The sequence below is a fragment of the Mus pahari genome, chromosome 14, assembly GCF_900095145.1.
Source record: "Mus pahari chromosome 14, PAHARI_EIJ_v1.1, whole genome shotgun sequence".
In the NCBI taxonomy this organism is placed as follows: Eukaryota; Metazoa; Chordata; class Mammalia; order Rodentia; family Muridae; genus Mus; species Mus pahari.
The window spans coordinates 76,554,283-76,578,725 of record NC_034603.1 but is presented as its reverse complement, the minus strand read 5'-3'; the positions used below and the strand labels follow the sequence as shown (position 1 = coordinate 76,578,725).

At 47.4% G+C, this 24,443-nt stretch overlaps 1 protein-coding gene across 2 annotated transcripts in view; it reads left to right on the top strand.

Annotated features, from left to right (window-relative positions):
- Rgs9 (regulator of G protein signaling 9) overlaps positions 1 to 24,443 on the top strand; it is a 71,175-nt gene that overhangs the window by 10,743 nt on the left and 35,989 nt on the right. For both annotated transcript variants that reach the window (XM_021211881.1, XM_021211880.2), the window contains exons 2-8: positions 5,393 to 5,489; positions 10,495 to 10,545; positions 11,185 to 11,291; positions 11,493 to 11,544; positions 11,805 to 11,863; positions 14,020 to 14,096; positions 18,048 to 18,129. In XM_021211881.1, coding sequence (XP_021067540.1) covers positions 5,393 to 5,489; positions 10,495 to 10,545; positions 11,185 to 11,291; positions 11,493 to 11,544; positions 11,805 to 11,863; positions 14,020 to 14,096; positions 18,048 to 18,129 — 525 coding nt within the window. The remainder of the gene's footprint in view (positions 1 to 5,392; positions 5,490 to 10,494; positions 10,546 to 11,184; positions 11,292 to 11,492; positions 11,545 to 11,804; positions 11,864 to 14,019; positions 14,097 to 18,047; positions 18,130 to 24,443) is intronic.

The window sequence follows — 24,443 nt, the reverse complement described above, 5'->3', positions numbered from 1 at the left end:
GGGCCTTGAGCTCTTATTTATGGAGATTCGAATGAATCAATGAAATGTTCAGCTTCTGCTCTTTGTTTCTTTGTTTGGACTCTGGGTGTAGAGCTAAGGGCTCAGTGCATGCTACCTCATGCTACCTGTGTGTTCTTCCACTGAGCTATGCCACCCGCCCCCAGATTTCACAATTTAAGGTTTCTCAATTCTATATTGGAGCAGAATTTTGGACTGAGCTCTCTTGGCCCCCAGATTCCTTGTTTTTATGTTAGTTAACTAATTTCCATACCACTCTCTGAGGACTGGGTAATGTCTGAGGACTGGGGGTGTATCTCTGAAGACTGGGGGCATATGTCTGAGGACTGGGGGTGTATCTCTGAGGACTGGGGGTATATGTCTGAGGACTGGAGGTGTATCTCTGAGGACTAGGGGTATATTTCTGAGGACTGGGGGTGTATCTCTGAGGACTGGGGGTGTATCTCTGAGGATTGGAGGTGTATCTCTGAGGACTGGGGGCATATGTCTGAGGACTGGGGGTGTATCTCTGAGGACTAGGGGTGTATCTCTGAGGACTGGGGGTGTATCTTTCAATATTTTGTATCTTCCCAGTGCTCAATACGTACCTGAATTTGTTTCAGTGATGGGGTTAGGTTTTCACCCACAGATGTCTAAACAGATCAGTTGCTGAGTTGCACAGATGCATTAATTGCATGCATGCTCCTAATATAAACGGATGTAAGTATGGCAGCTCACGCTCTCTGATCAAACAATCTAAAAACCTGAAACCAAACACTTCAGAATCGGAAGCCTGCTGAGTATCTACCTGATACACCATCAAAAAGGTACACACACACACACACACACACACACACACACACGCCCTATTTCATGTGAAAAGGAACTTAGAATACTGCACATAAAATTTTCTTTTGTACACATGTCAAGCAGTAGATACAACAAAAATGAATTTCATGTTTAGACATAACAGGTTTCCATCTCTGAGACATACCATGTATACACTAATGTCCCCAGATCTGGAATCCAAAACACTTCTGGTATCATGCATTTTGGATAGGGGATATTCAGCCTATATGTCTTTATATGTATATTACTTACACACACACACACACACACACACACACACACACACACACACCTCCCTATAAAGCTTAATTAGATACCAAGCTACTATCAAACCATACAAATTAGTGAGACACATGTTCCCATGACCCCCATTTTAGAAAAGAGCTCAGATGGGCATCCCCAAGTTCTTCAGTTAAGAAAGAAAGGAATCCCAGGAGGTGGGGATGAGAATCCGGGGTTCATTTTGCTTCTGACCACCAGCACCTTCAAGGTGAAAAAGGACTGGTCTATCCTAGCGGCTGCCCAGTGTCGGAGGTGTTGTGATGGTATCAAGTTTGGTAAATTGAGAAGAAGCTAGTAACTGGTGGGCTGCCTGCTTTGGTGTTATCGAGGATGGGTATAGGCTAGTCCTGAGGCGATGTATGTCCAAGTGTGTGCAGCTCACAGACTTCAGGATAGAGCTGTTGTGGACCAGAGAAAGATAGAGGGGATTCTTTGTTCTTATTTGTTGGTTCTGGTTCTGAACCTGGGGGGGTCTAGCTGCCCTTTAGCCTGGAGACATTGTATCTTCTAGCTCCTCTTCCTGTTTTCCACCTTCTGTGTGTTTAGTAAGATTCACTCTGGGAGCGCTGCCTCCCTAGCTCTCTAAAGGGCTTGCGTTCACATGCTCTTTTAGGCTTGGTCTTCACTGGCTCTTGCTACAGCATCTTCTTGTCAGCAGGTTCAATTCTCTCCATTGCTAACTTGGATCAACCTCAGTCCAAACTTTATAAATGGGGAGTGGGAAAGAAGAGAGTGGGGGAGAGGGAGCAGAAGGCAAGACAGGAGGTAGCTTGCTGGGACATATCTCCAAGGACCCTACCCTCTCCAACTCCTTCCCACCCTCGCTCTAAGTTTATATCACTCCCAGTAGTCTGTCAGAGTATGACCTCATAGATGGATGAGCCCACTGGTCAGAATCCTCATGATCCAATTGCTCCCTCAAAGCCCTACTGTTACACAGACTCGGGGAGCAAGCCTTCAACACATTCTTTTTTGGAGGGACTTTTCAGATCCAAACCAGATGCAAGTCAGAATACTTCCTGTGCATCATATATAAGTTAAAGTTTATCACTGTGATGTATGTTTAGGATAAATTATATCCTGGATGCAGTCCTATCTGTGCCTTTAACATCTGCTGGGATCTTGCAATATCTTCCCGGAGGATAGAGAGATGACTGCACCCATGCAATCTTAGGCTTATGAACTAACTACCCCTGTCCTTTGGTTTCCCAGCACTCCCCAGGGATATACCTGCTTGTTGAACAATGATGACTACTGGAAGTGTTGATGGTCAAGTGAGGGACTGTGGTAGTCTCCCTATTAATGGGAACTTCCTGAGGAGGTGACATTTGAGACGTAGGATCCCTGCACATGAGACTTAGTATCAACCATAAACCCCAAGTGGCAATAGAAACAATCTAGGTCATTTCTTTTGCACATATAAAACATCTATTCTGCTTAAAAGTATCTCTCACCTGTTTTATTTCCATTTAGTTTTTTCCAAGCAGAAATATTATTTTGCAGCTTTTGTTGTTACATGTTTTTTTTTTTTTTTTTTTTTTTTGAGACAAAGTCCTACAATGTAACCCTGGCTGGCCTGGAACTCACTTTGTAGAGCAGGCTGGTCTCAAATGTGTAGCCACCCTACTGCCTTCATCTTCCAAGTGCTGGGGTATTTGTCATGTGTCACCATATTCTGTGGGAAGTATTATTACGTTGGCTTTGAGAACTGTAGACGCGTTATTTGTTACTGTGTGTTGGGGTGTTTGGTATGTGTGCTGCCGTGCACACACACAGACATCAGAGGACGACTTTGCAGTGTTGGTTCTCTCCACCCACCTGTATGAGGGGTCTGAGGCTCAAATCCAGACCTCCACACTTGTACAGGAATTGTCTTTACTCGCTAAGCCGTTTTCCTGGTCCCCTATTTAAGTTTTCCTGGGACAGGGTCTCACCATGCAGCGATGACTGACCTGGAACTTGAAGTGATCCTCTAGCTTATTTCTTGAATGCAGGCATAAGTTACAGGCGTGTACTGCCAGGCCCAGCAGAAGATGAAAGAGTCTTTTAAACAAACGTGAGGCTAAGGCAATCTCCCTGTGACGTCTTCTCTCCCTATGCTTCCCGCTTCCTTGGGCTGTTTGTCATTTTCCTTTGGCTTCCATACTCTCCTGGCTATTCGTTACCTTTTTGTCTCCCGACTCTTGCTTTTTAGGTATTTGGGGCAGTCATCTCCACACAGTGTGAGTCTCTCAGCAGCCCTCTGTAATCATGCCAAGGCAGAATCGATGCGTTTCTCATGTCTTTCCCCATCTCTCTCCCTCCGTCTTTCCTCATGGCTCCTTTTCCTCTCTTCTCTCTACTCCCCGTCTGTGCACTGGGGTTGAACCCAAGATCTCCATCATACTAGGCAATGCTCTAACACTGAACTACATTCCTGGCCTTTTTTTTTTTTTTTTTTAATTTTTCTTTTTCTGATAACTAACTGCTCTGTTCAGCTAGGACCTAAACCTTGGCATCATTACCAGCCACTCTCACTCAACTATCCGAACACTGCAAATGTGGCCAGTTTTCACTTTATCAGAGTGTCCGGAGCCCCGTCTCCTTTCCATCTCCTCACACTGCCTTTGTTTGCTTATTAATGTATGTGTCTAATGCTTGTTTAGCACCATCTCTATATAAGACACTCCAGGCATTTGGAATACAGCAGGAAGCATTCACAGAGGAAGACCAGCCTCCAAGAACTGAATTTGCAAGTGCAAAGGAGAGACACCTAATAAACAATAGACTGACAATTGCTTTGTGTGTTAGAAGAGTGCTGTAGGAAAGCACCGGGGTTGGAGGTATGAGGGTGCTGAGGTTGCAGCTTTGAGTAGGAGGGTCAGGGCAGGCCTCTTGGAATATTAGAGGAGAAGACGAGAAGAGGATCCAGGACCCTGTAGCTGGTCTTTGGTGCTTTGTGGGGTCTTCTTTTTCCCACCCTTTATCATCCCTATCACAAGAGAGAGCGAGAGCGAGAGCGAGCGAGCGAGCGAGCAAGAGAGAGAGAGAGAGAGAGAGAGAGAGAGATCCCTGAGTCTTAATTTCTTTCTTCTTATTTTTCCTTTGAGCATGACCACTAACAAACCACAACCAACCCTCACCCCAGTGACCAGTAACCACCAACCCTGCCTCTCCAGGCCTTAGAGTGCCTGAAAAGTTCCCAGAATTCCAAATGACACACAATCGCAGAAACTATCTGCAACTGGCAAAACCATGCCTCTGCTAGAGTATGAGGCAAATCATAGTCAGCCGCTTCAGACGGTGCAAAGCAGCCCCATATCCTTATACTTGGGATTCTTATACTATTTCTCTCTCTCTCTCTGTCTCTGTCTCTGTCTGTCTCTGTCTCTGTCTCTCTTTCCCCCCCCCCTCTCTCTCTCTCTCTCTCTCTATATATATATATATATATATATATANCTCTCTCTCTCTCTCTATATATATATATATATATATATATACATACACACACACATATATATAAAACCAAATTCCTATATTATTGCTCTCTCTCTCTCTCTCTCTCTCTCTCTCTCTCTCTCTCTCTCTCTCTCTTTCTGTGTGTATATGTGTGTGTTTTAAAGAAATAAAAATTCCATAGTTCTCACTACCAGAACCATTCTAGTTGATTCAGAAGCTCATCAGCTGCTATGCTGGGACAACTTGAGGGTGTGGTCGAAGGGGAGGAAAGCCCATGATTTCCTTCCTAGATGGTTGCAGCAACTCTGAATGGATCAGGGACCATCTCACCACTTTTCTACTTTGGGAAACCTCTTTCTGCCTCCTTGTCTTTGTGACTGTGGACACACTGCTCTCCAGTAACAGCTGCTGTTCCAAAATCTAAGTCAGGAGTGGTATGTGCAGACCACTCCGACCTGCCATTCCCACTTCGGATAACACTTCCGTCTCTTTCATTTCTCAAAGTCACGGGCACTGCCTCCCACCGCCTCTGCTTGTGGTATTCTCTCATTTTCTGTCCGTCAACATTTTTCTTGTTGAGGGCGGTCTTCTCTTGAGCCTCTTCACGTTCCCTGGGTCAGAGTCCATCTCTCTGGGGCCTCCTGGGCAGGGAGGCCTCTGTCTACAGAGCACAGGTTGGCTGTGTTGTAGCTGCTTAGTGTCCATTTGGCTCCTGCACCAGGTTGGAAACCTCCGGGTGCCCTTTGCACGTTGGGGGTCTTGCTCATGTTATGAAAAGCTTCTGGAGCACTTTGATTCATCAGGCTCTTCCTGTTCTGTTCTGCAGATTGAAGCACTCGTGAAGGACATGCAGAACCCAGAGACGGGAGTGAGAATGCAGAGCCAGAGAGTCTTGGTCACCAGCGTCCCTCACGCCATGACAGGTGACGTGGCTTGGGTCTTGGTTGTGACTTGAAACAAAACCCAGAGGGGGACTGGCAAACTTGAGCATACATGTTGTCCTGATTGCTTTATTGTTGTTGTTGTTGTTGTTGTTATTTTGTTTGTCATTGTCAACTTGACTCAAGCTAGAGTTAGCTAGAAAGAGGGAAGTGAACAAAGAAAATGCCTCCATCAGATTGTCTGATGGCAAATCTGTAGGGCATTTTCTTATTTAGTTATCGATGTGAGCAGGCTCAGCCCATGGAGAGGGACTGCTGGGTCCTGAGTTGTATAAGAAACCTAGCTGAGCCGGGCGTGGTGGCGCACGCCTTTAATCCCAGCACTCGGGAGGCAGAGGCAGGCNGATTTCTGAGTTTGAGGCCAGACTGGTCTACAAAGTGAGTTCCAGGACAGCCAGGGCTACACAGAGAAACCCAGTCTCGAAACCACCACCCCCCCCAAAAAAAAAAAGAAAAAGAAAAAAGAAACCTAGCTGAGCAAGTCACAAGGAGCAAGCTAGCAAGCTGTGTCCCTCTGTGGCTTTTGCTGCAGTTCCTGTCTCCAGGTTCCTGTCTTAGCTTCACTCAGTGGACTATGACATAAATCAAATAAACCCCTGCCCTCCCTCTTGCTGTAAGTTTTATCACAGCAAGAGAAGCCTAACTAAGACACAGCCCAGCTGCCCACAGCCTGCCTGTGTTTGTAAGAGAAGTTTTATTTCTGTTACGTGTAATCTACGGCTGCTGTGTCATTCCGGCTACAGAGCTGGAATATATGGCTGTGCTCAGACAGCATTAAGTCTACAAACCTAAAATATTTACTACCTTTTGGCTGGGAGACAGGGCTTCTGTCTTTCTTCACCCTTCTAATCCACACTCAGACCCTTCTGAGCTTTCCCTATGGGGCAGAATCCCCAGTCCCTCCTTGTGTGAGGGTTTAAGGGTACTCCAGAGTATCGCTTGGGGACATTAGTGTATGTGTGGTGTTGGGTGTGAGCATAAGGATGTGCTTTGCTTTCTCAGTTTCTCGCTTTGTATCACAGCGAGGCATGACAGCTTCTGGGAACCAGGGATTTGTGAGCCTGTGCTCATGACCCCTACCCATGACCTCATTGCATTTCCCTCTCTTTCCCTCTCCTCCCACCACCCCCCCCCCCGCACATGTATGTAAAGGATCAAGCTTGACTGTTGTTCCTTACACATTATCTACTTTGGTTTTTGAGACAGGGGCCCTAACTTCCTTTGAGCTTGCCCATCTGTCTCCCCAGTGTGCCTGCTACCACACTTGGCTTTCAAAACAAAACAGTCAATCAATCAAACAAACAAACAAACAGACAAAAACACCCAGGTCCCCAAGCTTGTATGCAAAGCACTGTACCAACTGAGCAGTCCCCAGCACTTGGGCTATGCATTTGTTCTCACAATGTGCTTTATGTTGCAGAGATGTGCTGTATCCCATCTTTCTGATTGCTTTTGAATGTGTTGCAGTTTTGTTTTTTTTTTTTAAATCATCAGAGTGGTTGTCTTAGTCAGGGTTTCTATTCCTGCACAAACATCATGATCAAGAAGCAAGTTGGGGAGGAAAGGATTTATTCAGCTTACATTTCCACACTGCTGTTCATCACCAAAGGAAGTCAGGACTGGAACTCACACAGGGTAGGAACCTATAGGCAGGAGCTGATGCAGAGGCCATGGAGGGATGCTGCTTACTGGCTTGCTTCCCCTGGCTTGCTCAGCCTGTTCTCTTATAGAACCCAAGACTACCAACCCAGGGATGGCACCACCTGCAAGGGGCCCTCCCCCCTTGATCACTAACTGAGAAAACGCCTTACAGCTGGATTTCATAGAGGCATTTCCTCAAGGGAGGCTCCTTTCTCTGTGATAAGTCCAGCTTGTGTCAATTGACACAAAACCAGCCAGTACAGTGGTCATACCTATCCCAACTTTCTTACAGGTGTTACTGGACATGGGGAGGGATAGTTCAGGCTTTTACCACCCATCAGCCACCTGTCGTATGCCCTGCTCCTGAGCAGCACAGGTTCATTCACTCATGTGACATTTCTCTCAGACAGGGATCACCATTTATGCCTTACAGCGAGAAAACCTAGACAAGGCATGTCAAAGACAAGGGTAATGCATACCAAAGGGTTCCTCCAGCACAGTTCATGGAAGACCCACTCTGGCTGGCTGAGGGCAAAATAGGAATTAATTGGAGTGTTTCAGAACAGTTCAGGGGCACATGGGAGACTAGGACTCAGAGTGGCCCTGGGCATCCAGAGAGTAGGGACCTATGGGTAGGTTTTTCTCAGTGTTTAAGAGGCAGCAGTACTGGAAAGCATCCTAGTGGCTGTCTGTCATTTCTGCTCTGAATTTGTTAACTCTGGACTAGAGGACCCTTCAGTGGGAAGTTCTTTCTTATGTTGCTTGTTAGTAACCCCAGCGCTCGGAGTGACCAGGTATTTAAGGATGCTAATACAAGCTTTGTTATATGAATAGGTGAATCAATTCTGAGTTAGCTGCGCAGAGAGCCCTTGACATGAGTGGAACACCTGGGGTTTAATCCCTCGAGTACCCCATTCCCAGCCCTGCCCTCATTTTCTCACTGTAAAGTGGTGACAGAAAACCCAGTGTGAGAGGAAGGCGGTGGCGGGGATGAGAGAGGCCATGCTTGCTGCTCAAGGGTTCTTCGTGTGGCAGATGTGTCATGGCTTATGAAAGTTGACAGTTCCCTCCCTTATGTCTGCCAGCACCCAGGATAGACGTAGGGGTAGGTACAACAACCCATTTTACAGATGGGATTATGGATATATGAAAATATCCAAGCTGTCGCTGTGGCTTAGTGGTACAGCTCTTGCCTTACATGCGTGAGGTCCTAGGTTCAATCTCCAGTACTGAAACAATAAAGAGGTTGAGAAGTTGGTACTGAGCCCATTCTTAGACTCCATCTTGTCTTGTGTGTGTGTGTGTGCACGCGTGCTTTCCCTCCCTTGCACGTGGGTTATATGTGATTTCTGGGTTTGGGTGAGATTGCCCATCTGCCCTGTCTTCACTTGAGTTTCACCTTCTGTAGAAACAGACCATGAGGGAGGAGCCCCCATCCTGCTAAGGCAGAGCCAATGAGAGCAAACCATGCATGTGCATGTAGCTTCTTTAATGGCAGGAGCCAGGGCTTCCCGGAATGGTCGGCTGTGGAGCCTGAACAGCCAGCCTGCCTTGCTGCCAGCACAGTTCCCTCGGTGCAGATGCTGGTGGCACTGTAAATTCATTTGGTCTATTTCAGGAAGCCGTTAAGTGGTTGAGAAAACCCTCGGCTCCTCAGCAGAGAGTACTAATCAGTCTGATGTCTGCCTGAGGCGGCAGCCTTGCAAGCTGCATGGCGCGGAATGTGGTACACACACACACACACACACACACACACACACACACACACACGCGCGCGCGCGCAGGCCTAGTATTTTAAGCAGAATTTTTAAAAGAAGAATTTTGCTTTGGAGCAACCAACTTAGGGTGAGTCAAAGCTGAGAGACACAGGAGGTGGGGATGCTTGGAAGCAATAGTGTGGCGTGCGGGTACCGACAGAGACAGTGGCCGGGCATTCATCTCAGCCTCCAAAGTACTTAAGGAAGAGATATGGGGGTGCATGTGGGTACAGGTTGTTCATGCTTCCCTAACACTGTATCAGGTCATTACGTCCAGGGAATATAAGAATATCATAATCGGTCTCTTTGGAAGGCTGTAAAAGAAATATCCTTTCTCTACCTCCAGAGAGGGAAGTATCATGGAGGACCGCTAGCCACAAAGATACAGATAACAGGATCTCAAGCTGTGACCTTCTCTGGCATGCTTTGGGGGCCAGTTCCCAGACAGGCAGGGACCAGATTCTGCCTTTGGGAATCAGGCTGAAGATGTGGGGAATGTGGCCATGGCCATCTACAGGTGATGTCTGAGTTGGGGAGTTGAGTTTCAGGCATCTTATCTTTCTTCGGAGACGCCACAGCTCTTGTACAGAAAGCATCCGGTTGTGAGGCCAGAGGCCTCAGGCTGGGAACTCAGCTCAGGACTCCCTCCCACAGGTTCTACCGCAGCCTCGGACTTCTCTGGACTTGTCTTGTCTCCACCCCGAGATAAACATACATGCTGAGGGCGTTGTCTCTCTCGACTCATGCCTGCCTCTACTGCCTTTCGTTGTCTGCAGCCTTAGCTCTGTGCAGTTCCCAGGCCAGAATGGAAGATTCGCTGGGCCAAGGCAAAAGCGCAAAGGGAGCCTACATTCTATGTTCCAGAGTTTTGTATCAACCTACAAGATGTTTCTAAAATAGGTTCCCTCCTCCACTCGGATAAAAGCACCTTCGCAGCAACCTTAAGGGTTGAATTTAGACTTCTCTGGCTCTCGCGTGTCATACCTGGAGGCTTGAATACAGGAGAACCATTCCTGCCCTCAGCCCTCCTTTAAATCCAATCCTTGGTTCGGGTTCACTCTCACGTGTCCAAACTCCATTCAGAACCCTAGCTGGCCTAGAATCGATTTTTTTGTTTTTATGCTCAGGCTCAGTCTGTTTACCGTTTACTTGGTGGGTGGCGGTCTTTAAACCATTTTATGGTAAAAAGATAAATACAGCGACTGAGGTAAAGACCATGAGTGTGGCTGTGTAGGAGATGGAAACAGAATTATGAGTTCAAGACTACCCGGACTGTATAGAGTGATTTCACACTCAGTCTGGGTAATTTAGTCTGGGTAATTTAGTAAAAAGCAAGCAAGCAAGCAAGCAAACAAACCCTGAACAAACTTATAAATAAAAGACAGTGTATAGTGGAGGATGAGCTGCAGATCTGGGGGTGGGGGGTCATGCCACAGTGGATATTAATTGTTTTGAATTATTTGAATGAATGGGGTGGGGTCGCTCAGGGACAGGACCACCACCAGACAGTGAAGATGCACTTTGGGCATGGTGGTCCCGGGGAAGGTTAAGAGGTTATGACGTTGATCAGATGCATCTCTGTTTTGCAGGAGGTGATGTTCTGCAGTGGATCATCCAGCGCCTTTGGATCTCTAACCTGGGTGAGGCCTTCCCCTATGCAGTCAACTGGTTGCTATGCACGCAGTACAAAAGGGGGAAGTCAAAAGGAGGTGTGGCACGAGTCCCTAAGAAATGCACATCTCAGTTGGTGAGACAGGACCTTCATGGATAAAATAGTCAGCAGCAAGGGCATGGGCTGGGGAGATGGCTCAATGAGCAAAGTGCTTGGCATGCCAAAGTGAGGACCTGAGTTCAAATCCCTCCTAGAGGTTGTGCAAAAGGCGGCACAAGTCTGTAATCCCAGCACTGAGAGCTGGAGGTGAGTCAGGAGAGATCTTGTGTGCTCGCTGGCCTGCCACTCCAGCTGAAACCGTGAGCTCGAGGCTCAGTGAGAGACCTGGTCTGAAAAAATAAGGTGGGGAGCAATAAAGACGCCTGACATGACCTCTCACTCACACACATGTACATGCTCATGCGTGCAAACCCATACACTACATTACATCCATGTGTGTGCACCTAAGAACTCAAACAAATCTTTAAAAAACGAACCTCTATCCCAGGCCCCAGGTCTTATGCTGTGAGGATGGAGCGCTTTCTTGGATTTTTTGGTCACGGGCTGAACCACAAATTCTTGCTATGGTTCCATTTTTAACTTTTATCTGGAAACTCTTTCTCCCCAGAGGCACAGAACCTGGGCAACTTTATTGTCAAGTACGGCTACATCTATCCTTTGCAAGACCCCAAGAATCTCATCCTCAAGCCCGACAGTAGTCTCTACCGATTTCAGGTGAGCTTCAGTCCTGACCTTATGTGGTATGTGAGGTAGATCTTCCCTGGAAAGTTAACTAGTTGGCCTTATGTCCTCAAAGATCAGGAATTTAGGAATGGTGTAGAGGTCTAAGGTAGGGTTACCTTTCTCATCCCAGGCTGGGGGTCCACGAGTTCCCAGCTCCATAGGTAACCACGGTTTTCTCGCTTTCTTATGTAGACGCCATATTTCTGGCCCACACAGCAGTGGCCAGCCGAAGACACAGACTATGGTAAATACTTCACTTGCTCATATGCCTCTGCTCTCGCCTAACACGCTGCTTATTTGCATGCTGCATTTGGGTGATATTTGTCTAGCTGTCACCATGACCTTTATGTCAGCTCACATCTGTATTGGAGGTATCCCTGGAGGCATGGGGAGGGGAAGGGAGGGGAAGAAGGGGGGAACCTAGTTGGCTGAGCATCTTTTCTGGCTCCCTAAGGGGATTTGGGCTGTGACAATGATGGAAAAGGCCACTGTTTTCCTTTCCAGCCATCTATCTAGCGAAGCGAAATATCAAGAAGAAGGGGATTTTAGAAGAATATGAAAAGGTACAGAGTTTTTATAATGGAGTAGAATGCAGTCATGAGATATTTTCTCTCTTTTCTACATTACTACATCTATCTATACATCTTCCATTTATCTACCCATCTGTCCTCCTCCATCTATGATCTATGTATTTTCCATCCTTTCATTATCCACCATTATCCATTCATCTCCTCACTCATCCATCATCCACCTATCATCCATCCATTATCCATCTACCCATCCATCATCCACCATCTACCTACCATCCATCCATCCATCCATCCACCCATTCATCCATCATCCACCATCCACCCATCATCCATCCATTATCCATCTACCCATCCATCATCCACCTATCATCTATCCATCCACCCATCCATCCATCCACCCACCTATCATCCATCTATCCATCCATCCACCCACCTATCATCCATCCACCCACCCATCCATCCATTCATCCATCCATCCACCCATCCATCCATCCACCCATCCATCCACCCACCCATCCATCCATCCATCCATCCACCCATCCATCCATCATCCACCATCCACCTATCATCCATCCATTATCCATCTACCCATCCATCATCCACCTATCATCCATCCATCCACCCATCCATCCATCCATCCACCTATCATCCATCCATCCACCCATCCATCCACCCATCCATCCATCCATCCCTCATCCACCTCCCATCCATCCATCTATCTGTCCATTGATCTGTTTACAGCTTACTGAAGCATATCCCTTTCTATGTATAGCTTCAGTTCTCTCCTGCTGTAACTTAAGCCCTCGCCTTGGTGGTTACTGGGGATTTTGTGCCTATCCTGGTCCTTTGGTTGCACTCAAATGAGATAACTTAATATACATAATAACACAGCCACGAGTTAACATATTTAAACTTAAACTTGTGGTGTGAAAATAATAGGAAAGACATATTTCTGGCTGAGTGAATCAGATTCCCCAAAGGACATGCCGGAAATTTCATAAGGTATCTTAGTTTCATTCTAGTGCTGTGATAAATATCATGAATGTAAGACAACTCTGGGAAGAAAGCTTATACTTTCAGCTTATACTTCCCGATCACAGTTACTGAGGGACATCAAGGCAGACACTGAGATAGGAACCATGGAGGAATAACGCTGTTTGCTGTCTTTCTTACTGGCTAGGCTCAGCTAGCTTTCTATATAGTTCAGGACCATCTGCCTGGGAATGGTGATGCCCAAAGTGGGTTGGGATTCCTATGTCAATTAGCAATCCCAGAAGACAATGACCCACAGATATATGCCACAGCAACTGGGATTCCCTCTTCCCAGGTGACTCTAGGTTCTGTAAAGTTGACATATTTGGTAGAGGGCAGTAATCTTTATGGGTTTTAATTCTTTAAAACTGGTCCATGCCTATCCACATCCATCCATCACATCAAGTCAGGGTTAATCTTTGCAAATTCTTTTTTTTTTTGGTTTTTCGAGACAGGGTTTCTCTGTATAGCCCTGGCTGTCCTGGAACTCATTCTGTAGACCAGGCTGGCCTCCAACTCAGAAATCTGCCTGCCTCTGCCTCCCGAGTGCTGGGATTAAAGTTGCGCGCCACCAAGCCGGGCTGCAAATTCTTTATTAGCATATGTTAATAGTGCAAAATATTGTATTACATTGTGATGGTTTCATACACACTTGGAAGGCCTTCTTTCCTCCACTCTCCCCCACTCTCCTTCCCTTCTTAGCCCCACTCTCCCCATCCCCCCTCCCTAGTAGGCCAGTGTTCTGAGCTATACTCTCAGCTCTTTTTAAGACTTTTTTGCTTTGAGACAGGGTCTCACTGTATTCTCCAGGCTTCATCCTCCTGTCTCAGCCTCTTGCGAAGCTGGGGTCCTGGCCCGTGTCACCAGGCCTGTCTCACTTTCTGGGTTCTTAAGCCCCATTGTCAAATATAGTTTCCACCCTCACCCTCCACCTCCTTTCTTCCCAATCAGATCTGGGATACAGTTATTTTAAATAAAGCAAAGGAGACCTGCTGTAAAGGCATTTGAGAATTCTGTCTGGCCCCCTCTATGGGTGCTGTTTTGATGCTGTGGGTGTTGCTGGGCTGTGAGGAGCCATGATAGCTTGATGGGTTCTGCCCTGCTGTTTGTAGCCTATCCCGTGAAGCTTACCGTCTCGTTTTGTTTATCTTCTCTAGGAAAATTATGATTTCTTGAACAAGAAGATTAATTACAAGTGGGATTTTGTCATCATGCAGGCCAAAGAGCAGTACCGGTGAGTGTGAAGTGGGCACGGCGGTTCTTTCTCCACTGGCTGTCTCTGCTCTCTCCTTCCTGGCTCCTTTGTATTATTTAGTTTAATTTTTTTTTTTTTTTTTGGTGTGTTTCTGTGCTTGTCTCTCTCTGTGTGTACTCGGGCTAGAAGATAACTTTGCTGATCCCTCAGGTGCCAGCTCCCTTGTTATCTGAAGATGAATCTCTCATTGACTTGAAGCTTTCTAGTCCCATGTAATCCAGGTTGGCAGGCCAGAGAACTCCCAGGGATCTGTCTTTCCCTCTCCAATGATGGAATTACAAGTACATGAAACCAGCCTAGCTTAAAACATTTATTTATCTATTTTTAGGTGGGCACTAGAGGATCAGACTCATAGCCTCATGCTTGGGAGGTGACCACTTCACCAAGTGACAGAGCATCCCATTACCCCGTTTCCTTTGATTACAACCAACTTCGAATGAGCATCTGTGTGATAAACACCAGGCTGGGGCTAGGGAACACCAGCCCCTCAGGTCAGGCACATGAAGGAACAGGCCAGCACACAGTACTGTGACATAAGGGTCAGGAGTGAGCAGGGGTTTGTAGAGGGAGCTGTGGAAATAGAATCTCTAAGCTATGGAGGATGTTGGTGGTGGGTGGAGGGGAAGGGTGAGGCAGAGGAAAGGGAGGATGTTCCAAGCATGTAGAACAAAGGAGACAGGAGAGTGTCTTGTGTGGGCATCTTCTGTGGCTGGAGCAGAGTACGAAGTGTAGACTGGGTAACTAACATCTTATGCCTCTGAACAACTCACAGATCCTACAAGGTTCCTTCCTTCCTTCCTTCCTTCCTTCCTTCCTTCCTTCCTTCCTTCCTTCCTTCTTTCCTTTCTCTCTCTTTCTTTTTCTTTTTTTCCCTTTCCTTCTCTCTCTCTTTTAAAGATTTATTTATTTATTATATGTAAGTACACTGTAGCTGTCTTCAGACATCCCAGAATAGGGCATCAGATTCCACTACAGATGGTTGTGAGCCACCATGTGGTCGCTGGGAATTGAACTCAGGACCTCTGGAAGGGCAGTCAGTGCTCTTAACTGCTGAACCATCTCCTCGGCCCACAAGGTTCATTTCTTGCTCATATCACATCAGGACCCAGGATGGCAAGTCTAGGAACTGAAGTGAGGCCATAGTACGCAGGAGTGAAGGGTTTATTTTGGTCCACACTTTGGGGTCACAGTCCATCACGGCAGGGAAATCATGATGGCAGGAGCGTGAGGCAGCCGGTCCCCCTACAGTCGCCCTCAGGAAGCACAGAGGGACGAATGCTGGTGCTCAGCTTGCCTTGACGTCTCTGTTCAGTCCAGGCCATGTGATGGTGCAGACCACGCTCAAGAGGGGTTTTCCCACCTCAGTTAAACTTCTCTAGAAACTCCCTCATGGTCACGGCCACATAGTTACCTCTTAGGTAATTCTAATCCAGACATGTTGACAATAACAATTGACCAGCATGCTCCCATGAGGCACTGGTGAGAAATCTGCCATTGCTCTCTTAGCCACTAACCTGTTCCTGTCTGTTGTATTTGAGACAAAGCAACATGGAGGGAACTTTCTAACACGCCATTGACATTTGTTTACAAGGCTTCATTTGGTGTTCACCGGTGCCATCTTATTTTAACTTGGTGTGGCGGAAAGGCTCAGGGTCATGGTCCTTGTCCCTCCTGATCTTTCTAGTTGGGAAACAGACTTGGAGAGGCTAACATTACTTGGTCAGGGTCACTTGGTTGGGCTAGAATGATTCAGTTCTATTCAGCACAATGCTTTTGTGTTTCTAGTGGGTTCCAGCCCTAAGATGGGCCCAGGAGCAAGGAGATAGAATTGTCTCTTTCCCCAGCCCCTCCAGAGTGGTACAATCTCAGCCACCCACACCCTGACCGAACCCTTCCAGGAGCTGGCACACAGAGCTGTCTTAGTGACTTCCACTTTTCTCCTCCAGAAGCTCTAGATAAGTCTGAGGACCCAGACTCTTTGGAGATCCCTCTCCTCTCCTCACTTCAGGTGCTGTGGGACAGGGAATTCAGAAAAGGCTCTATTCTTCTGAGACACCAGTGTCCCTTTAACTCCATGACTTAACTCATGGATTTCATATTTGAGATCCCACCACAAAACTAGATGGGCCATGCAGGTTTGCCTGTAGAGGGGAGTTTTTGTCAAGCTGAACCCCTCCCGCTGTGTGTGTGTGTGTTTCTGTGTGTGTTCTTCCTCTTATTTTTCCCCCCTTCTTGTGGCTGTGTGACTTGCTCATTCTTTTGCGACCCAGCCTCGTAAATTACACATGCTATGCCCAAGACTCTAGCGGTGGAAGTCAACATAAAACTCCACCTGGTTCTAAGGAGGAGGGGAACCAGCCCCCTCCATCCACAGGAAGGCCATGGAGACACATTTCAGAATCACTGCAGAGACCATTCTTGTTTTTGCTTTTGTTTCCGTAATGTTTTCTCACAGTACGGACACCACAGACAAGCCTATATTTACTTGAGTACTCTTGTAATGCTTAGACTAAAAACCACTCAAAGGCTGGAGCTATGTTTTGACTCCCATAACTGGAACATAGTAGAAGATCAATAAATCCAAGAATGAGCAGAAGATTAAACAAACAGAATTGTGGGGAAAAAAAAAAAAGTCATGTGAGCAACTCAATGAATTCCTTATTTACTGGCTATTTGGGATTGTATCTGTCTGTCGAGGCTCTCCTGACCTCCTGCACAGCGCTGCTGCTGAGCAAATCCAGAAAGGCCAGCTGGGCTCATTAAAGACGGGCTCCGTTGACAAGACTGACTAGTATTAAAGAAGCCACGCAAACCTCAGGGTGCTTGTGGTCCACCCTCCCGAGGATTCCGGCTGGTTAAGCTGGTGGAAAATCCATTAGGTTGTTAAGGGGAACGGGGGCAACAGTGTTTCTATTTAATTTCCAGAGGAAGTTGGTAGAACTCCCTCCTGGAATGGCAGCGCTGCTCACCCATCTGGCTCTCTGGATGCTATTATGTTCTTCACAGAACATTAACGGGGAAGTAGATCCACCACCTCTGTCGTGAGGAGGGTGTGTGCGTCATCTCATGTTGCCCGTTGCCTGGGAAAACAGACGTTGATAAATGTGAGCAGTCTTGGAAGTGGGACTGGTGCCCTGGCGTGGTAATGAGCACTTCTTCCCTTCCGGAGGGGGAGGCCTCGCATCACTTCCTCCTGCGGTGGTAAAGGGGAGATGGTTAGACAGACAAAACAGGATAACCTTTTACAGTCCCCAGCAGGACTGAGAAAAGGCTATGACTTGTCACCACCTCACTGGAGGTACAGCGAAGGACAAACAGGAGAAAATAGGGCTTCCTGAGACACTCGTTTCTCCAGCACAGCTCTGGTGTGGATTGTTACCCATCTGCCTGTCCGGATGTTGATTATATTGTTTGCCGAAGCAGGGAAACCAGTATGAAGCCAGGGAGGTCAAATACTGGGCCACATGATCATCTCTGCTTGCTTCATAGTGACTTTGGTGACAGATCTGATTCTGGAGCTGGTCATGGTGACACCATCTAAGTCATTGCAGCCCAGTACCATGAAGAAGTGGAACATGCCCTCGATTCCCAGAGAGGATGTAGCACCCCCCACCCCCACCCCCGCAGGGCCTTCGGCTCCTCCTCTTCCTTCACCTTTTGTACTTAACAGTGACAGACTGTTAAGGACCCCACCAAGATAAGGGATCTCACCAAGTTGCTAGGATCGAATGAGTCCATGAATGTTGGAACGGTACCTGGAGCAAAAGAGTGATGTGCTATTGGCGGTGCTTGCTGTATTTTTTTTTTTTTTTAATGAACATTCTTTAAGCAGGTGGGGAAAGTGGTCCAGGTCGTCAGGAATGGGGGTCATCTTAGACCTAAAGATGTGAAGTGCTGCTGGCCCTGAGCATAGCTTTTGTTTTGTTTTAGGACCGGGAAGGAAAGGAACAAAGCTGACAGGTACGCGCTGGACTGCCAGGAGAAGGCGTACTGGCTGGTGCACCGAAGTCCCGTGAGTAGGCTTCCCTCTCTCCCCTGACTCCTCCCCCTCCTGTACTCACTGTAGCCCAGCTGCCTCTGGCTTCCCACCTAAGATCTGGGAACACAGGTCCCAAATGGGAAAAAAAACCAAGATACTGAGAGCAGAGATGATGTCCTGTGCATCTCCAGAGATGTCCTGTGCATCTTCAGCTCTGTCTTTTCCTCCCTGGTCCAGGCCAGCAGCTGGGATGGGAGGAAGACAGGAGGACGGAGCAGGCTTTGTGAGCTTCTCATTGCTTGGAGCACCTCGCTTCTTTGGCTTTTAGACTTTTTATTTTATGTGTATGAATGGTTTGCAATCATGCACGTATGTGCACCAGGTGTGTGGCTGGTGCCCTCAGAGATCAGAAAAGGGTGTTGGGTTCTCTGGTACCGGAGCTACAGATGTTTCTGGATCACACCTGCATGTGGTGCTGGGAGCGGAGCCCAGTTCCACTGAAAGACCAACAGTGCTGTTTATCCATGAGCCATCTCTACAACCTAACTTTGGGACTTCCAATGGCTCCATTGTGGCTCCATGAGACAGGCTGGCCATAATGGATGTAACCTGTCCCAGCTCGGTATTAGGAAATGGCAGTCTCATTTCCCAGCATTCCACTAGAGTTACCTCAGCTGTCTCAGTTTCCCTCTGGGTCATAGAAAGGGCGAGAGGTTGACAGAGACTCAGGAAAGTGAAGCATCAAATGTTCTGATCAAAACAAATGTTCTTTCTCCTCCTCTTTTATTGACCTTGCCTCGCAATAACCAGAAATGCTCAGAACAGGAAGTGAATTGAAACAGGAATGGTGTGAAAGCCTGGCCACTCTCCCAAGTCTGGCTGGCTTGCCCATCTTTGTCTGTCTCCAACAGATTGTTCGTAAGGTGTAGCCACCATGGTGCACAACTTGAATGTTGTGTTGCTGAAGCGAACGTTCTGGGCTTGATTCCCAAGTAGCTTGTTTGGTTCATCTTTGCTTCAGGGGTCCTCTTCAAGAAAAAAAAAAAAAAACCAAAACAAAACTGATTTTTAGGTTCCCAACCCAGATTCCTGGGGGCTGGCTGTGGATGATTGTGCCTAGAGTCCTAGAGTGTCAGGGCCTCCACAGTGGACATTTGGAGAGAGAGCTTGTTTTATGAATTCTGTGTTGCCTGTGTGTTGTAGATGTAGCTTGTTGAGGTTGAGAGGAAATGGTAGGTTCATGCTTACTTTCTGAGCTGGTCCCTGTGCTCCGTGGAACCAAAGCAGAGGCGTTTTCCATCTTTCCTGAGTGGAGAATGGCTTCCCCACTGTGCATGCAGAGTCCATGGTAGGAGTCCACGTGGCTGCTGTCTTCACAGAGTGCCAGTCGAGCTGCTCAGTGAGCTGCATAGAACTCCCCCACTCCCCACCCTGGACATGAGTAATGGACCACCCAGATTCTCCTTAGTTTTCCTAGTGTAAGCTCTTAGCCTCCATCGGGAGAAGTGACCAAGTGGCTCGTCATAGCCGGATAGATGAGTTCATATGATGTGGAGTCTGCACGGCCACCTTTCCCTGTCTCCTCTCTAGCAACGTGATACCAGCTCACCTCTATCACCTCCTTCACTTACCATGTTTTGGCTACTAATACCACGATTACCATCACCACCACCACCACCACCACCACCACCACCATTACCACCATCATCACCACTACCACCAGCATTACCACCAGCACCATCACCACTGCCGTCATCACCACCGCCACTGCCACCACCACCCTTGCCACCAACATGCCTGACCTGAGTTGAAAACTCACACCTCACTAAGCCTCTCATTCCCGTCCCTTTATCCACCCTTTGGAAAGTGGTGTTGTTCCATTTTACTGACAAACCCACTGGAACCCGGGATGTTAGAAGTTGCCCAGCTGCGCATCTCACATGTGCCAGAGCATCTGAACCCACACCCTTAATTAAATATGCAGCCCTCTCTCTTAGTCCCTATGCTTTCTTTGTCTCCTGTGACAATGTCACCTGATGTCCTCATGTAATTTAGTTTGCGTGTAACCTGAGTCACCGATGGATGCTCTATTAAACAAACTTTTGTGTTTAAACAAGCCTGACTACTCTGATAGCATAGGGGGGTGGGGACTAGTTTAGAGAGAAGCTTTGATATGCTTGGGGCAGTCAGAACATGAAACTGCCACCTGCCTGGTCTCCCTCACAGTTGGGCTCCACAGCTGAAACCCAGGTAGCATCAGGAACGAGGCAGGGCTGTACCAGGGGCTGCTGTTACCAACTCTTCTCTGATATTCTTCACCTCTCACTGGCCAGCACAGGGAAGATGGTGTTCTATCTAAGGAACATCTCTGCCTGGAACAGAGCAATCTGTCTGACAAGCTTAGGGAGCCCTGTAGCCCACAGACTGCCAGACTGTCTCCAGGAGACCCAAACAAACCTCAGCGCAGTGGGAAAAGAGCCAGCTGTAGTAAGCCAAGCATTTGGCTCGGTGGATGCTGAGCAGGAGCTCTGTAGACCCACTGCGGCCACCTGTTAGAGTGTGACATGCTCACAGTTAACAGATGATCTGTTAGCTTGCTCACTTGTCATGTGTGTGTACATGTGTTTGTGTGTGTGTGTCTGCATGCATGTGTATGTATCTGGGTGCATGTGTGTATGTATGTGTGTGTATTTATGTATGTATGCATATGAGTGTGTGTGCATGTGAGTGTATATGTGTGCGTGTGTATGCGCTAGGGCATGTATATGTGTGTGTTTGTGCATGTATGTGTATATATGTGTGTATGCGTGCATACATGTGTATGTGTATATGTATATGTGTGTACACTGTGTGGGTGTGCACGTGTGTGTACATATATGTGTGTACGTGTGTGTGTGCATATATGTGTGCATGCATGTGTGTATATGTGTTTTGTATGTATGCATGCTTGCTGTTTGCAGGGACACACGTGTGTCTATACATGTAGAGGCGTGAGGTTGATGTCAGAGAGCATCCTCTCTTGCTTCTTACCTCATTCATTGAGGCGTGTCCTCAAAGTCAAACGCAGAGCTCACTGATATGCCTAGTGACCACCTCACTGTCCCCCCAGCCTGGAATTACAGGCCAGATATTCCTACCCATCCATCATTTATGCCACTCTAGAGATCTGAACTCTACACCTCAGGCCTGTACAGCGAGAGCTTTAACCACTGAGGCTGCTCATTTGTCTCATTCTTATCGGCGAAATCCTTGTTGAGCCTCGACTGGCAGGAAAAGAGTGTTGGGCACGTGATGCCAGATAGACAACATCGAGTTTGTACTGTGTGTGCACCTGCAGAGACAGGACCCCTGTCTGATGCTGTACCCAGAAAAGCATCACCAGGAGAAGGTGTTCAGACATGGGTAGTAGTTGCTCAGTCATCGAGTTTGGCCCAAATGGATCAAAATATAGATCTATTTGTGATACAAACAATATAAATGAACAAGGGAGAAATGGTTTCCTTATATAGCTAAGGATGACCTTGAACTCCCAATCTCCTGACTTTATTTCCATACCGAATTTGTGTGTGGCTGGGGCTGGAACCCAGGGCTTCTTCTATGCCAGGAAAGCACTCTACCAACTGAGCTATACCCCCAGTGAGACAAGATTCCTGGAACAAGACATTTTGATGTTTCCTGTAACTTCGCTGAGCCACCTGGGCAACACTAGTGACTTGGTGTCTTCTGAGGACACAGTCCATCACTGAGTCCTGGCTTTCTGGGAAGAAGGCATTTTCTGACCTTGTATCCTAAGGTCACGTGAATGAACACTAAACAGTCTTCATTACAGCTACAAAACAAAACACCAACAAAGAAGGTGTCTGTTCTTTACTTCCTGCTGAGGTGGTGCTAAATGCCCTGCAGTGGAGAACGGCAACCGAGCTTAGATCAGATTCGATAAGCCACTGTGAATCTATGAAAACGATATGGTCAAAGACCATTCATTAACCTAGAAAATAGTCTGAAATGTAGTGCTGTGTCACAAAAGAGTATGAGACCCTTGACAGATGCTGGTGGTAATTAAACACAAAATCAACATAACTTTTGGATATTTATTTTATGGTAGATGATGTTGGGGCAATGGGGATATACAGCTTTATGAGCCAGGACAGGCACGGTTCACGATCTCAAGGAACTTACTATAGGACAGTGGAGGAAGCGATGACTAAACCATTATGCAAATGAGCGAATGACGTACAGAATGCCACACAGTCTTGTAGAAGAAAGGCGTCTTGCATCAGACCAGGTGCCAGGAACCACCTCCCCACAGAGCTGACACTCACATCGAGCTGTGCTTGGAACAGACTTTAAACTCTTCAACCTAAAATGATCTCCTCAGTTCAGTCTCATTTTTCCTCCTCCCTTTCCTCACTGTGTTATGTTTATAAAACAATGTACGGTTTTGTTTATCCTCTCAGACCCATGGGCCAAAGGGTCTGACGCTTTAGGGAACAGAGTGGTGACCAGGAAGGGGATTCGAGAGTGGACCCCATGACTGGTAGAGGGCTGGTGCCACCCTGGTGTGCCAGTTCCTGCTGATGTCACTATCAGATTACCAGGCATTGAGCAAATTGCCTTTTTTGCTTATGCCCAAGGGATGTGATAGAGACGTCACACCCTGGTGCTTGCAGTTCCTCCAGCTGAAGGAGGGAAGCTCATAGCTTGCACATCTCTGAGGGACTTTAGGTACCGAGACACAAGGATAGAAGGCATCGGCTAGCGGCACCTCACTCGGTTACCTTTATTTATTGTGCATTGACAATCGGCTCTGGGTAATCTTCAATTCAGTACTCACTTGTGGGCCAGTATCTCTAGTGGTTATTACAGTAAGGTAAAGATTATACTAATTGCCTGATAGATGAATGGATGAATAAATCGAATGAATGAACGAACCTGGGAGTTTCTCATACTTTTAACCGTCTGGGGGACTATGGACAGGACAGTGGTTGGGATTACAGCTTCTTCAACTGGGACTTAAAAAGCTGCTACCCCCCCCCCCCCCCCGAGAGACCAAGATGAAGGCACAGGCAGAGGAGGGTGTAGGGCTGGCTGTCCCCTACAGCTGCTGAGGAAAGCCTCAAGGGTGGCATGGTGGCAATGAGCTAGAACTGGAGAGACAGCAGAACAATAAGGCTCAGAGGTTGACTGAGATCCTGGGCAGCGGAGGTGGCCTTGGAACTGGTTTCATATTATGTGACGTGCACATAATATGACTGAGCCTTCGGCCATCTCATTTCTGTAGTCTGTGGGGCCAGGTCAAAGGAACAGCGAAACAGCCAACTCAAGCCTGGAGCAGGTGACCCCACGGAGTTATGGAGTTGCTCAGGCAGTTAGGGCCTGTGAAGGGAACTGGACTGTGGCTGTAGGAAACCGTGGGGGGATAGGGGTGGGTGGGTTCTGAGTGTGCAGTGAGCATGTATCAGTATGTTTAGATGGGTGTGAGTGTGTATGTGTATATGAGTAGGCATGCGTAAGTTGAGAGGGTGTGTAGGTGTGTTAGGCAACACAATGTGAACGTCTGCATGTATGCAAATCCATCCTCAGTTATGCTGGCGGGTTTTACTCTGTAGCAGATGTCGGGGGAAGTGCCTGGAGCTCATTTTAGGTAAAAGTGTTAGTCCGGTGGCCACATCCTTCTCTTCTCTTTCATATGAGGTTAGGTCGTCTTGAGGGCTGTCTGGGACTTCTGCACTTCATCACAGTCATCATACTCTTTATCTTGTTGTGACGACTAAGGGACTTCCCCTCCCCAAGACTGGAAATGACTCCATGTGTCTTCTGGGGATGCCCCCCCCCCCCGCCAAGCAGGAGTCTCATGTTATATTCAACTAGTCTCTCAAGACATAGCACAGTGTCTGGCATATGTGTAGCACTGATCAAGGTGGGCAGGTTAGGGTGATGGGGGCGCTCCCTCTCCTCATCTTCCTCTCATGCATTTCCTGGTTTGCTTTTCATCTCTTCCTTTTGTGGTTAGTAGGCCCAGCATTTGCATGTATGGTAGCCTGCTGAGCTAGGATGTCATATTTAGCAAGCTGGATATGGAGCATCTGGTTTTTAATTAATTAATTAACTTCATGTGTGTGAATGCACTCACAATTGCCACATCAAAGGCATAGAGGTTAGAGGTTAGAGGACCAAATTAGAGCTGGGTTCTTCCTACTTGGTTTTAGGCAGGGTCTTTCATTGCTGTAGCCATGTTGGGTACTCTAAGCTTGCTGGCCTGTGAGCTTCTGGCTGATTCTCCTGCTTCTGCCAACCATCTCTCTGGAGGAGGTCTGTGATTACGGATGTGCACCAGGCTGTGATTA